The sequence below is a fragment of the Abrus precatorius genome, unplaced genomic scaffold (assembly GCF_003935025.1).
Source record: "Abrus precatorius isolate BTA unplaced genomic scaffold, Abrus_2018 Scaffold2, whole genome shotgun sequence".
Taxonomy (NCBI): Eukaryota; Viridiplantae; Streptophyta; class Magnoliopsida; order Fabales; family Fabaceae; genus Abrus; species Abrus precatorius.
The window spans coordinates 32,175,320-32,191,711 of record NW_020874362.1 but is presented as its reverse complement, the minus strand read 5'-3'; the positions used below and the strand labels follow the sequence as shown (position 1 = coordinate 32,191,711).

At 32.4% G+C, this 16,392-nt stretch overlaps 1 protein-coding gene and 1 pseudogene across 1 annotated transcript; both read right to left on the bottom strand.

The window, feature by feature from the left end:
- Positions 1-1,857: 1,857 nt before the first annotated feature.
- LOC113858505 lies at positions 1,858-7,540 on the bottom strand (annotated as a pseudogene).
- A 1,682-nt stretch (positions 7,541-9,222) lies between these two features.
- On the bottom strand, positions 9,223-11,827 carry LOC113859845 (probable LRR receptor-like serine/threonine-protein kinase At1g51810). Its single transcript, XM_027492518.1, has 7 exons — positions 11,716-11,827; positions 10,797-11,337; positions 10,029-10,492; positions 9,797-9,932; positions 9,574-9,645; positions 9,400-9,468; positions 9,223-9,298 (listed from the first exon to the last, which is right to left on the bottom strand). The coding sequence occupies exons 1-7, from the start codon at positions 11,825-11,827 to the stop codon at positions 9,223-9,225; spliced, it is 1,470 nt and encodes a 489-aa protein (XP_027348319.1).
- Positions 11,828-16,392: the final 4,565 nt, after the last annotated feature.

Below are 16,392 nucleotides of genomic sequence, written 5' to 3'. Positions count from 1 at the left end.
GGTTTAAACTATTTCATAATTTTGGAGACAATACTTAATTCTTTTTAAAAAATATTAATAAGTTTTGTAAGTAATAATCACGAAAATTTTATCATGTGACGACTTTCACCTTAGATTGAAAATTAGTTTTAGAAAAACTATAATTTGATAATTTATTTTTTAAAAAGCAATATTTAAATAAAAAGCCTTTAAAATTATATAATCACGGTCATCTTTTTAATATTAAAAACAAGGCTACAACAAGCGGCATTTGGTAATTTTATGAAATAAAATGTTGTTTTTTTGGTAATTTTAGGAAACCATTGATCGATACTTATATATTAAGACACTTGTTTAAGGTACTATTCATTCCTTAGTTGCATTACATGACAGCTGTTACGGAACTTATTCTACCTGTGAAAAAAAATGACAGGTCAAGAGTTTTTCCACATGGTGGAGAGCATTAAATATACTCAAACTTAATAGAAGATAACTTCGTTTTGAACATTTTTTTTTATCGTTAATTATAACCATCCCTTCATTTTAAACCTTTTTAATAGAATAACTCGTTTCTGCCATTGGTTTCTCAATTGATTTTACTGGGAGGGTCTTACAAATTCCTTGAATGATTAGACACCAAGAAATGATCAAGTATATTTTGGTCCTAAGATTCTTTTACTAATTCACTTACTTCCTATCGTGTTCTATGATTTGGTTAGCGGGTGGTTTAATGATTTTGCGGGACTTGTGTAATAATGTCGCTTAGCCTTAAGCACACTGAGATTAAAATAATTTTTTACGACAAATTCCAGTAATATATTTTTTAATATACTATTTTTTTTATCGTACTTTTAGTTATTTATTAAATTTTATTAAAAGAATATAAAAATTATATGAATTTTACTTTAAATTTAACATTTTTATTTCTAATTTAGTGAGTCTTTTTTTACTTCTATTATTTTAAATAAATTTTAACTAATAATTAATAATGTGTTAATCATTTCTAATTTTTTATTATTCAATATTTGTTGTTTAATGACTAATCTCATTATCTTTGAGACGGTTTAGGTGTTTCCAATCAACCCAACCCATCTTATCGGGTTTGGGGAAGGGTAAATCCGTCCCCTACCCATCCTGTTGCCAACACTAATCCCCCCTTTACCTTCATTCTCCTGTGTTGAGTAGGCACATATCTATCCATTGAAAAAAGAAAAAAAAAGTGCAGTTCTTGTAAGAGTAAAACTAAAACAGTTTTGACAGTGCACATATAGTGTACTTGTAATAATTGTGCACCGGTTTTTATTAAATTTTGTTGATTTTATATTCAGCTAATATTTTTATAGAGAAATGATGTTATTTGAATATTAAAAAATAGTAGACCTAAATATGTTTCGTTTTTATATTTAATCATTTTTTTATTTAATCTCTCCATTTTTTAAATCCTTATATGTTACCAAATTATTATTTTTAATTAAAGACTGACATTTGACGATATCTTAATGAACTTAATTAGCAATAGAGAGAACAAAAAAATTCATAAAATAATAGATACTAAAATAAAAAAAAATGTTTAAAGGAACTAAAATAAAAAATTAACTTAAATATAAGGATTAAAAACATATATAAGCCAAAATAATATTATAGAACTTATTTTCATTACTTTCTTACTTTTTTATCTTCTTATTTACACATCTAAAAAATATATTATAAAATAAACGACACACTAAAAGATGTTTCACTTTCAACGTACAAGAAATACTTTCCTTTTAGGGAGATGGAAATCCGTCGTCCTTTTGGCATAACGAAGGCTGAAAGACGCTTGGTACGTGATTTTTGACAAATTTTGAAGAGGAAATAAGGTAGCAATTGAAACCTGAGAAAGTTTATTTATTATTAATAACAATATAATTCACAAGGAAGAGAATAGACAGAGAGAGGAGGCTTTAGCTTTGTCCATTTTCCTTCTAAAATCCAGCTTTATCAAGCATATAAATATAATTAAGCACGGTTATATAAGCATTCAAACATGTCTCAGGGATTGTGTCATCATGGTCATGAACTCGTCTACGTCAACCATGCCATCACCATCAGTGTCCACTGCTCTCACCATTCTCTTGCAGTCCTCGATGCTGCACCTTTCTCCCAACCTCCATAGCATTTCCTTAATTTCTTCTGCACTTATTTTTCCATCACCATTCTTATCAAATGTCCGAAATGCACTGTGTATATCCATTGTCCTAACCCCACCACCCTTGTTCTGAGCCTCCATAAATTCTTTGAAATTGATGAATCCATCTCCATCCAAATCAACCACCTTGAAAATATTTGGCACCTCATGAACCGAATTCTCCATGCCTAAAGCATTCATGGTGGCTTTGTATTCCTGTTGAGAAATTTTCCCATCTTTATTGGAATCAAATTTGTCAAACACCTGCTTCATCTCATCAGCATTAGGCTGAATGAAAACACCTTTCGGCTCAGAGCTCTGTCTGGAGAACAGACGAGATGGCTTCCTCAAGTATTTCCTCTTTGAGAGGCTGTATTGGAAATCAAGGAAACTTGTCCTTGACATTTTGTGCTGCAGCTGATTTCACTTGACATGAAAATTGAATGGAGAACTTAGTCTTTTTATATTGGTGAGAAATGGAAAAGGTGGTGATATCTTACATGCCAATCCTAGGCTATCAGTAGTAATTCCTCATCAATACGAAAACCAAGATGCTAAAAAGGGTAATGCAGGATTGAAAAGAATATAGTGTGCCGAAAGATAAGTAGATTTTACGGAAAAGAATATATTCTTTCCAAAAGATGCAAGTGTGTTCTCCTATTTTCCTTTGGAGGGACTTTTTTCAAGTCGTTTCTTTCAGTGGGTACAATCTTTACCTGTCTTTAATCGTAAAAATGTTCATATACATGAATATTTTGAAGGTCAATTATGGAAGAATATAACTCATCAAGATGAATAGCGCACAAATTCCCGCGGTGGAGAAAGGGAACAAAAGAAGAATAAAAGACCCAAGGAAGGGGGGACCATCAACCATCATGGTGGTTTTCCATTATCCAAATCCTCCATTACATCAATATCCTTGCGAGCTGTTATCTTTTGCACGTATCCTGCAAAACAGACATCAGCAAATTACTCCAACTTGATATTCTTGAAAATAACAGTTGCTGGTTAAAATAAAATAGCATACGAAATTTCACAAAGTTAACAAAGAATTAAGACCACTCAGGAATGTTTTTGATGAAAACGTCATGCATGGCCGCTGACTCTGTCTGACACTTTAGAAAGGTTTACTACCAAAGCAGAAACTTTACATCCAACGAAAAAAACATAACAGAAATAACCCACTGATAAGAAAGCAATTCTAAGGTGACCCCAAAGCAAGAGAAATCTCTTGCTTTCTATTCTTATAGCTAATTTGGTATATATTCATAGTACAAAGCACCTAAGAACGTATCCTGACATGAAAATTATACCCACAACAGGGAAGGGAGGGATACAACGTACAAAATAAATTACTATCTAAAATACAACTTCATGGCCTCTAAATCATCAACCACTCTCACATCTCGCATTTCATCATAGGATAAACCAAATGGAAACAGGGAACATCCAAAATGGCATCATGCTTACTTATCATAGTAAGAAAGCAATTGAAACAGATAGATCTTAGAAAAGTACATGAAGCTGCAACTTCTAAACAGCAGAGGACTGTACAGAAGTATTCACTTTGTATAGTTCAGTAACTATGCCAAGTAGCATATGCAAACACTCCTGATGCATAAAAAAATACAAGAGTGGGATGCACAATAAATGATAAAGAAAGTAAGGATTCAAACTTACTATACAGACGAAAGGAAACTAGAAAAGCATGGGTATTCGGTTCACATATCCTGTGAAAATTTTCTTTGTGATGCTAGGTGGAACAAAAACCAGGATTTTTTTTTTTCCCGTTTCATGACAATGAGACAGGAATCTTAATTCATATTGCATATAATCCCAAAGTCATGCAAAAAAGAAATGTCATCTACACACTCCCACTATCAATCAATAGTTTTTTTCACCATTAGAGAAGTCTGGAAAAGGTTCAGTGGAATTTAAGTGATAACATTCTACATTAGAATGGTTAACTAGTAGAATAGAAAACTTCCTAACATAATCTAAGACTTTAAATTTATAAAATGGAAAAATATAATTGTGACAGCAATGTAGTGGGACCCAGATTCTCTCACTGGACGTCCTGTCACGTTGATTTTGCATTTTCACTTAAGCCAAAAAAATTTGCTTAAGCAAAAATGCAAAATTTTGCTTGACTGAACCATCCAGTTTGTGCCAAAACGAGAGAGAATCCTGGTTCCCATGTAATGTGTTGCATGGCCTGGCTGTGCCAGAAGTAGCACCGCGTTGCACCATTGTCAAGAGGCAATAGCATCCTGAACGGTGAATAGCAGACAAATCACAGCCATTGTGGTTGCTATGGTTAACAAACCATCATCTCAGTTACAACCACCCAACACGCACCTCAGTCTCACACTCTTGCTCACTCCTTATTATTGTCTTGTTAATTATGCCTTAGATTGTTGGTGATTGTGTGTCCAGACTATGAGTTTTGATTTTTAACATGTTATTAATGTTGGGTAACCTTTGATTTTTTAGCACTTTTATGTGTTTAGAGAAAATTACATACTTTTTCCATTATTTTCAGTATAACAGAGACAGTCATCCTGCTAGAATTTTTTTGGTGTCGGCAGCTCTGCATTGTTATCAGGGACTTATAACTATGGGAAAAATAGCTTGTCAAAGTCACAAATCAAGTGACATGAATGGGGCATGGCTATAGCCACGCAATATATTAAATAATGGTTCCTTGAATGCAAAAAATTCAGAAACAGCAATATGCTCCATGGGCTAATTTACCGTGTTCACTGGAATATATTTCAAATACACACTTAAATGAGATAAAATTATACAAATTATACCATGGAAAAAAGAAAAAAAAAGACGATAACCACCAAAAGTATAGCACAACAAAGATGCTAGGTGAACAGTTGATCTGAAATAAACTCAAACTGAAGCCCAATAAATATTCTACCATTTCTTTACAACCATATACATCAAATAATTGCTGATTGGGTACAGTGCCAAAGCCTTCTAAGTTCTAACATCTCTGCTGATGCCAAATCTTCTAAAATTAGCATACAGGTACTGCCAGAGATCCTAGGGGCAATCCCAATCTTCACAAAAACACAATCTCATTAATATTTTTAATACTTCCATATTGTCTTCTCAAGTTTTTACTACCACTATTCTACTGTCTTCTATGCTGAAATGGCTAAGATGGTAGATAACTAAATTTACAGAAAAATTATTCCACACACAACAATTGATAATACAGAAACACGTCCTTTATAAATAGATAGAAATTGAAGTTCATGAGTTGTGACTGGATGACAATCAAGCAAATAGATTCCTGACTATATTATAATTACAATTATCATGTTTGCTTTTATAGGATGATCATAACATCAGATATTCAATTACATCAAGACAGCTTTTAGTCACAAGACTCACAACTCACAAGTTTTTATATGCAAATATGCCTCAAAATAAGATTATATTATTATACAAAAATATTTAATTTAAATTATATTTTTTTAAATATATATTATGCACATAAACAATGCATAGACATTTTCAACTTTCAACATTGAAAGTAAATATCCATGAGTGCAAGTGCAATAGTACATCTATCTTTTACAAAAGGCCAAGGGGAAAAAGAGATGATAGATTGCAAACAAAAGAAAAAAGCAATTGTGATAACAGGAACTAAAATTGATGCATAAAAATGAAATTTATCCATGAATTAAGGCAGCTAATTGAGCAAACTTTGGAGCCAAAAAACAAGCTGATTAGAATTCAAGAATATAGTAAAGGAGCTAACAAAACATAGGAGACAGAGATAATGGGTGTTACTTAAATCAATTTGAACCTGAGTTCCTAAGTTTAAAGACATCAAGAATGCTTAACAGTTGAAAATTCTCTGGTGCCTTGCTAAAAGAACAGCAGTTACCCAGTACAAGGGGTAAATCAGATATGCCTAAACCTAAACATTCCACATAAAAAATGAACCTAAATAGCACATAAGCAAAGCCAAATTTAGCTACAACCCTACCTGCAAACACACAATTTCAGCTTGAGAATTATTAGCGCAACAACAACTAAAGTACCAAACCTTGTCTCACTGTAAGGTGAACAATTGCACAAGGTTCCAGCCATTGTGGGTAGTGGACAGAGTTAGATGGATCCAATTTATTAGAAACAAACAAAAAAGAATAAAGAGAAAATTCTCAAAATAAGTCATTGTCATGATAATATGGACCCACAGGAGAATACTCGTCCTCTAAATTAGTGTCACAATGTAACATATATGTTTGTGGGCTCATGCACAAACATATATATGCAGCTATAACATTTGAAGGTCACACACCATGACACTCAATTTTTGTTCATCAAAAAGAAATCTCATGAGTACTCTCTCTCTCTCTCTCTTTTTCTCCAACATGCTTGTTCTCCTCGCCACAATGAATCCTAATGCATACGATCTTTAGCCATTGAATAGAAAAGAACAAAAGAAAGCCAAGTCATGTTGCTTCAAGGAAAGTCCATTACCAATTCCCATGCAAGGAATGCATTTGCAGGTAGCCCCTTTCCCTCTCTTGTTATAATATCTCACATGTCCTGATCCTTGGCAACTACGGCACTTCCCTGTCCATTCATACACCACCTCTTTACAATCCTACAAGCCACACGCACGCACGCACCAAAAATAAAAAAAATTATCAATTATGTGAAACATGTCAACATGTTTTTGTAAGGTTAAATACACATTCGCTCATTTACAAATTCGTCTCTAACATTATAACACTGTTAAAAAGCAAATAAAGTTATACTACCAGTATTATAACAGCAGAAACTATAACAGAACAAAACATCTATTTTGTAACTAGGTAAATTATTCAATGTGAACTCACCAGACAAGCATCCTTCTAAAAAAAAAATAAATCGAAGTATTGGGTAAGAGGGGAAAACCTGAACTTGGGGATCGCATTGGAGGCGCTTATCAATCTCCTCGGAAGAGACGGGTTTAGAATCAGGGTACGTCATGGGAAGAGGAAGAGGCTCGTCATCGTTATCCAAGTAGCTATCTCTATTCCGAGACCATTTCTTCACCCTTATCCCCTCGTTCCCGCCGCCGCGTCTACCTTCCACGCCGGCGGCTCCTCCTCCATCGAGGACCTGGCCTATCCTGAGGCCTCCGGCGACGGCGGCAGCGGACTGGAAGAGGCGAGGGAAGAAGGAGGGTCCCGGCGAGAGGTCTCCGGCGGAGGCGCGGCAGCGGAAGGATGAAGGTTTGGAGGGAAAGAAGAGGGATGTTGGTGCATTGGTAGAGAACATTCGCAGAAAAATGAAGCCACACTTGAGTGAAAGGATTATTACTGGGGAACGTGAACAAGTGTGAGAGGAATTATTGCATCTATATGCATATGGATATGCTATTGATTGAAGCTAAGAGTGTGGTTTGGTATGCAGAAGCAGGGTTAGGGGTTGGGGGAATTGAGGGGGTTTTGTGTTGGACTTTGTGGCGTTTTGTTATCAGATAAACGGATTTTATGGCTACTCAGTCTATTGGATGAATGTGCCACTCTCGCATGGTCGGTTCACGTTCAGTTATTACACGTGATTCGTCAAATACTACTTTCAAATTGGGGAGAACACACATAGGACCCTTCAATTTGGATGAATCTCAAGCTATAAAAATTATCAGATTTTATTATCAAAAAATGTTGACATGTTAAAAAATTAAACAAAATTTATTGTTCATAAAATTTTATACATTAGAAAAACTGATTAAAAAAAGATACATTTTGGTTTATGCCAGTCTAAGAATAACATAAAAATGGAACTAATCTAAACTTAATTTTTTCGACGGATTATTTTGATATTTATTTTTTTAAGATATAATATTTAAATTTTTTGCAATTAATCATTTAAAATTTTATTAACCAAAATGTGAATAGACTAAAATTTCAATTTAATTAAAGGATAAGGATTCCTTCGATATAATCTTTGAAAAAACAAAATATTAAAATTAGTCTTTAAAAGTCCAGTAGATTAATATCACGGCATCATTGAATAATTCGTCTAATATTTGGCACAAAAACAAACATTCATAATTGCAATGTATACAATCTATTTTTGTATTCATAATGTATTTACTTTATATAGTTTTGGTTTACAATGTGATGCCTGACAACAATGCGATAAAGAAATAACGAGATTTGTATTGGTGTCAATTCTCCACTAGGTTGTGTTCAACACTTCCCAGTCACAGGCTGCATTTGCAATGCCACTACGTTCCCTCTAACAGATGAATCTCTGGAGCCACCTTGCAACCGAAAACACACAATTATCAACTACAAATATGGACTTGAGCATCAGAGGAACTCAATAAATGTAAGTTATAAGTAGCAAAGGGACAAAAGTATAGTGGTGCTCTTACTTGTACCATCCCTTCACTTTGCTTTAGTGTTTGGTAACTTCCCACTGAAATTGTAATTTTGAAAATCCGAATAACTGGTTTCAAAGACGCCGTTCGTCACAGGGCACACACAAGTTAGTAGGCAGCTCTTAATGGATGTGTGAAAAAGAGAAAAAAATTAAAATAAAAAATGGTGAAGATTTATTTCTTTGCATGTGACATAATCATTTGAAGATATTTGTCAAAGCCAATGGAGACTGTCTAGTTAATTAATGCCCAAGCTGCATGGATATTTATGCGAACTATTCATCCCGGTTTAGATACGAGTACAAGATAATATAAATAGAATAAAGAATATGTGGAAATTACTATGAAAATATCTATAATTTAAGAATTTAATAAACTCATATCGCTTTTTCATAAGAATGAATGAATTTGATTATATAGAAAAATGACTATGAGAAGATTGAATGAAAGGTAAAATAATTACCAAATTTATAAAAATGTTGTCAGTTTTTTAAAAGAAAATAGTTTAAGTTAATAGTTAAGTACTTAACGTGTACCGGTATCCAATACGGAATACGGGTACGTCAGAGAAAATAAAGTTTCCATTTAGAGGTTTAAGGCATAATAGAATGAAAGAAGAAAATATTTGCATTTGCAGTGTTCATGTTCAGCTTTGTCCTGAAATGGCAAAATCTTACATTTCATGCAGCCTTGGGAGTTCCTTTATTGATGGAGGAAGTGATCCTTCAAACTTGTTTCTCTCCAAATGCCTTGGTTTTAACGAAGATCAAAGAAAAAAAGGAAGTTAAAGATCAGGTTACCGTGGACAATTTAAGAAACTAGAAATTAAGAATAATTTTGGGCAACATACAAAGTTTCTAACTCCTTTAATCCACTCAAGTCGGGGATGGTGCCTGAGAGTTTGTTTCCCCCTAGCCAACTGTAATCAAATATTCACAAAGTGGCATGATTTTGTGGTCAAATGAAAAATGAAAAGAAAAGATTCACTTAGGATATTTGAGGTCAAAGGGCAAATTTTCCATACAGATGAACAAGTGCACTTAGATGGCCAATAGATGGAGGAAGTGACCCAGCAAGCCCAGCATTTGTTAAGTTCCTTCATTTATACAAAAACCAAAATATGTTGAATCCACCACAATAAACATGAGAGGCAACACTACCACTAGAAGGGGATAATTGCTATGCGATACACTTTTCCACTCATATATATGAATGAAGTCAAATGAACCAAATAAATGTAAACTTACACAGTGATGACTCGTGCAATAAATTTATCAGAGCATGTAACTCCAGTCCATGAATTCCCTTTAGGTAGGCAAGGATCACCGTGCCAATCAGGAGGTGGATTTTGAATGCTTCTAGCCAAATCCTCCATTGCAATCACTATGGATAGCCACAACAACTAAATGGTTCAAACAAGTAGCTTTATGATTTTAATTTAATCAAAGAAATTGGAAAATACTGAGACTAGTATGTTACCATCTCTAGTGTGAGTTCGACCACCAAGAGGTAGAATCTGATAAATTTCTCCAGCATTGATCACAGGTCCAACGGGTATGCCACTACCAGGGGTCAATGTAATTTTGGTCTGACCAGAGAGTGGCCACTGTGCAGCATAAACCGTGACACCCTTTGATGTGGCATTAAGACTTGCAAAAAAAGTATGGCCATTAATAGAAACATCAAATACTCTCCAGCTATATGGGCTTGGACTTCTGTTGTCTTGAAAATAGAGAGAAATGTAGTAGTAGGTGCTTGGAAGGGACACAGGAGGCCACTGAATTTCAAGTGTCTTCCCTCGACTAGTGGTAATTCCAGAACTGAATGCTTTAACTGGAGGGAGGTTCCAAAAGTCTGAAGCAGTTACATTTGACTGGCTTGCCACAACAGGATTCTGGTCCTTAAATGGTTGCCACATCCTGTTGAATTTGTCATCTGGAAAACTAGGTCCACAAATAAACATCTCCATGATCAGAATTCTGACCGTGATTATTTAATTTCACATTTTCCTTACCATTCGTGTAAACATATATATATATATATAATTCAAATAAGCACTATTCTAATGCCCCCATATGAAATTAAGTCCTCAAATTTTACTCATTAGGATGTACTGATTTAACTCATTCAAATTAATAATAGATATCATTTGTTTTTTTCCTACCTTGTACACATCTTCAATTCGAACTTTAGATAAGCTGAAAAACGAAGAAAATAATCAAAATATAAAGGTGAAACTTCTTTTACCTAATGATCTGTTCACCTCCAAACACATGCCTGGCAACGGTTACAAGAGCATACTTGGCAAAGTCAGTAGGATTATACAAAGTAGCATCCAAGCTCTTTACCTCCAAGGCTGAAATAAACGGGCTTTGATTACCAGTGTGTGCATTCCTGGCCAAGCACACGCTCAATGTCTTCCCTGACGAACTTACCACAACCTCATAGTAGGAACTTAGACCTTTGGCATAGTCATCTGTGGTGTTCACGATGCTCCATTTGGTCCCTTCAACGATTTGATCAAACACTGGAGGTTGCTTTCCTCCATCAAACTCTCCATAATAGTACATGGTCTTCACTAGGTATTTGTTGCCTTTGATGGTGGGCAATGAATAGCAATATTTCCTAGCCGATGTGTCTGGAAAGTAACGCAATGTGGAGAATATGGGCAACAAGTCTGGTTTCTTGATGGTGGTTGTGTTACCCACCTTCGTGTAGCTTCCATCAGGAATGTACGTGAGATTGTCTACCGTTACCTCTTTGGAGCCCCCACAGTCTATAAAATATCCTGCAGCATGCATGCATAAATGCCCCATGTTACAAATTTTATGCATCAAGGGGGTCCAATTCAAATTCCTAAGACAAAATATCAAGTCTGTGTTTGAAAATTTTTAATAATCACGTTAAAAGAATGGATTAATATTTGAATAAATTTAACGCTAATTCAAACACGTCATAAATTGTGTGCATAGTTTATTTTATAGAGAATCTTAAAGAATTGTGATGCAATCATTGAGGAAAAGAAGAAAGAAAGAATAAAAGACCTTAACCCATTATTCTATGAAAAAGTGAACGCATAATGATTATGATCACATTAGGAAGATTGGGAGATGAATTGCGTTGTGATTAATTGCTGGGTTAATTTAATTATTTTATAAAAGTGTACCTAGAGGGTTAGAAGCTAGGGCAGAGTGGGCAAGGAAAGGAATAGTGACAAGCCACAGGAGGAAGACGGAGGGGCTCATGTTGTGATAAGCCACAGCCCCACCTGAGAGCATGCGATTTGGGAAGCTTTTTGGGTGGTTTTGTTGAAAACGGAAGAGAAAGAGAGAGAGAACGACATGGCCTGGTTCGAGATTCAGAAGGGTTGACACGTCCCAGGCTGTCCTGAAAGATAGAAAAAATCATGGCTTGACTTGGTCAATGGTCATGCATGCATCCACTGTGTCATTTAAGCGACATTGTAGTCAGGTTCGAGATTCATTAATTGCATCCATACCTGATTCGTTCACATACATTTCTTTAGGATTTCTCCTCAGATATTAATTAAAGTACAAGATCCTAAAGTTTGTGTCATTTTCAGTTTTCAGTTATCGTTTATATTCTCAATCTCCCCCTATTATTCTTAGTTGCACTAAATTTAGACAATTTATTTTTATTTTGTTTTATAATTAAAAGTGATGAAAACATAGATAATTTTTTAAGTTGTTTAGTATATGAGAAATATGAAAGGAAGTAAAGAGAAAGAAAACTGATATATTTTTTTAAAGACATTTATATCTTTAATTAATTTTGAACTAAAATTAAGTACTATTAGTTAGTTTTTTTTTTTTTTTTGCAGTATGCTAATATTTTATGATAAATTTTGGTATAATTTTATTTTAAAGTGGATTTTTAAAACATAAATTAATTTCCTTTAAGATATCTTAGTAAAAAATAATATTATACTGAGAGAAAAAGTAGGTTTGACATGGGTAAAAAAAAAATGTATCCCCTCTCTTTTAATTTTCACGACAATGAAGGAAAGAATAGTTTCCTTATGGGCTCCACATGAATATTTTCTTTCTCGGTTTATATTATTCCAATTTTTTTTTAAATTACTGTTTTATTTCTTAGCTATATCTTTCTGGCCTTTTTTTTTTTTTCATGTATCAATCAAAGTGAGAGTAATCATCTTCAAGTAATTAACAACAATCAACTTTTACTAAATATTTATACAATGGGAAATTTTATAAAAATAATTACTTAAATGATTAAGTAATTAAATTACCAGTTGATAAAGATATTAAGACACGCCTGAAATTATTCTGAGACATTAAGAAAATATTAAGACACGAAAATTATTACTTTGGTAATATTAATGCCTAAAAATAATGTTTCCAAAAACAAACTCGTGAAGTCGTCATTAAATTGTTAACGGTATTATAATTTATAATTTATTGATTTAATCATAATTTAATTAAGATCAAATTGATAATAACTTAATTTATACTGTTAGTTCATGCAATATATTAAAAATTAACATAAAATATAAAATTGGATAAACTTTTAAGTTAGTATAAAGAGTCATGTTACATGTCTCATAAGATTAAAATAAAAATAAATAGTTCAAAGTTTAAAACTATTTATTTTAAAATTACTGTTTCAGAGTAGTGTTTTTTTTTTCTAATCTATGAAATTAGTAGTTTTATTAGTTTCACGTCTGTGATTTAATGCATATGTCATGGTTATTTCCTTTAAAATTAATGAGGGTTGCGATCTTGGCAGTTTGAACAAAATTGTAAAAATGGTATAGTTATGCATTTATCGTTAAGAGTTATCGAATTGTATTTGACATTTTATAGTTTATCTTTATTTTCTTGCTACAACGAAGAAAGTAAAACAAAAATGTAAGAAAAGAATAAATCTGCAATATAGCATAACAGATAAAAAAAAATGTTTGCAAAAAAACACATTCATTAAAAGAGAAAGGTAACTTTTACCGTACCTTTAAATTTTAAAGGGTACCGGTATCCTTCTTGTCTAGTTCAATGTATTTATGACATTTGTAAAAAATATATTTAGATTTGAAAAATAATAATAATTTTTACATTTTGTAATTACAAACCACTCCAACACATTTAAAAGAAGAGGGTGCTGCAGCTAGGGTTTATTGAAAATAGAGAAAAAAAAAAGTTACTAATGAAGGTAGAAAGACAACGTACCTAGAAGTGATAGGTGATGGTGGTGACAGAAGATAAAGGCATTGCGATGTCACGGTGGTTGTCGACCTCAACAATAGTAATTAGGATGGGTTGATTTTGTTTTGAGTATTGGCTTGCATATTCGGATATGATAGTTGCTAATGGTGGCCTTTGACGAGGATAATAAAATGTGGTTGTTTCAGGGTTGAGATACGTTCACAATGGACTAAGAGGGTGATAGTATTTCGGTTCGATGAGAGGTGGCTTGCATTTTGAGTTTATAGATAATATGACAAAATTTAATTTTAAACTCTACTGCAACGCTATCATTCAAGTTGTCTCTATCATTGTAAGTGTTCACAAAAAGAATTTATAATGTATGGTTTTACTTTTTCAATTTTTTATATTCTTTTCTAGATTAATTTTAATTTCAATTTTTTTATAAACTGTTAATTTAATAACGATTGAAAGAGAAGAATTAAAGTTTATTCATCTAATTTTTTATTTCATTTTATTCTATAGATTCATTAATTATATATGATATGATTGTCTATGATATAGTTAATTATAATATATTTAAGAATTGTCAATTCTAAACATACAAATATAGTATGATATGATGAACACCAATCAAAAAAAAAAATATGAAATTATTATTAATAAAAAAATATCTCATAAAATTATGCAAAAAATTCATCATAGCTCCAGGTATGGATTTAGTCAGACATAATATAAAAGAAAATCAAAATAACACTAAACAAATACATAGAACTCGAAAAGTAAATATAAATTAGAGGAATCTCTAATTGAGAAGAGACGATGAGAGCTTTTGATCTGACACACTCTCAAAGCTCCAATAGTTGTTAGCGAATGACCAATATCAAGGTTGAGGATGTGAAAGAGATAAGTAAAAGGCATGGGAGGGATAAGATAGAAACAACATAAAAAACAGGATGTGTAAAGTGTTATCAAGTTGCTGTCCCTAAGATCTCTTTAATAGAGTTTTGAAATCTTAAAAAAATTTATAGTTAGGCTTCTCGCAGGTGAGCACAGCCATACAAGACTATAAGTACGACTGTACATATGGATCAAAGTACTCCCATACTGACTGCTAGGAGTCTGGGCATGCTCGTTACTGTGAAAACACACCCAAAACCCAACAATAACCTTCTTATGCTAAAATAAACAGTTAATATATAAATTAGTAAAAAAACTCAATTAAAATAATAGTAACATATAAATATATAAGATATAAAAACATATCATGATACAAACTTATCAATGAGCTTCTCTCAAAGCCATCCTCTTTTGTGAAGCTAGCACCCATGTATTACTATGAACCATCAATCACTACAAAATCTTCACCAATGCCTTTTTAATTCAATCAATTAACGTTAACTCCCTCTTGAAAAATAAATGCTCCTTCTATTTGAGTTTTTTTTTTTTTTTTTTTTGCATTAGGAGTTCAACAAACTTTGTAATATAAAGTATAACTTTTTAAAATAAACTATACCATAAGACCTTTTATAATATTTAAAATAATAAATAATATGTTTATTAAGAACAAATATAATTTTATGTTATTGATTCATGTAAAAAGAGTATGACTGCTCTCTCAAATTAACATTAAAATACTATAACAAGTACCAAAAATAAAGTTATATATCTTACACAATCTCTTTTTAGCAAAAAGATTTGCAATACTATTAGCTTTCTCAAGTAAAGAAGCATAGAAAAATATTTAAACTTTTATTAATGAGATTAGAAATTCTTTATGAAGAATGTGACCATATATATGTTAGATCTATGTATGTCAGTGAAAAGAGTAATTGCATTATAAATTATATCTATGTACTCCATCTACTAAGTATAGCTAAGCTCCATTTTAATAACCAAAATTTTTGCCAACAAGGCATCATTTGAACCCTTGTTACATAAGATGCTTAATATCCATCTATCTATATTATCAAGAATGATACCCTAGCATCCATCTAATTTTGATGTTAAAGTTGACTATCATCTATATTAATTTTAATAAAGTTAGAAGGTAGAGTTTCTATATACACCATGATCAGTCATGTTTATATTAATCAACTGCTTAAAAAAGAAATGCTTAAATTTTGAATATGACTCAAATATTTTACGCCAAACATAGAAAAATGACCATTTAATTAAGTTCAAATACATATCATTTCTTCAATACTAAGTTTATTAGACTACAACGAGAGGGAGGAGAGTCCTAAAATGAGAGGATATATGTTAGCCACTATTGCAAGCTTTATTGTCGAAAAAGGAAGAGTTCTATGATAGCCAACACAACCATAATTTATTTTATAGTTTATTTAACATTTTTTGTGTGTGGTTAAGATATTAAGATTTTGTGTTGCATAATTTTTTTCAAATTACATACACTACTAGAAAAGTACTATTTACAGACGAACAACATAGACGGATCTTTATCCGTATGTAATACAAACAACTTTACAAATGGATAATTGAATATTTTTTTAAAATTTTCTAAAAAATTCGTCTATATTATAGACGAATTTTTATCCGTCTGTAACGTTCGTTTGTAGTTGGCTACCATTTGGTGTGAAATATTATAGACAGGAATTACAAACAGAAAAACCCATTTGTAATTTGAAAATAGGAGGAAATTT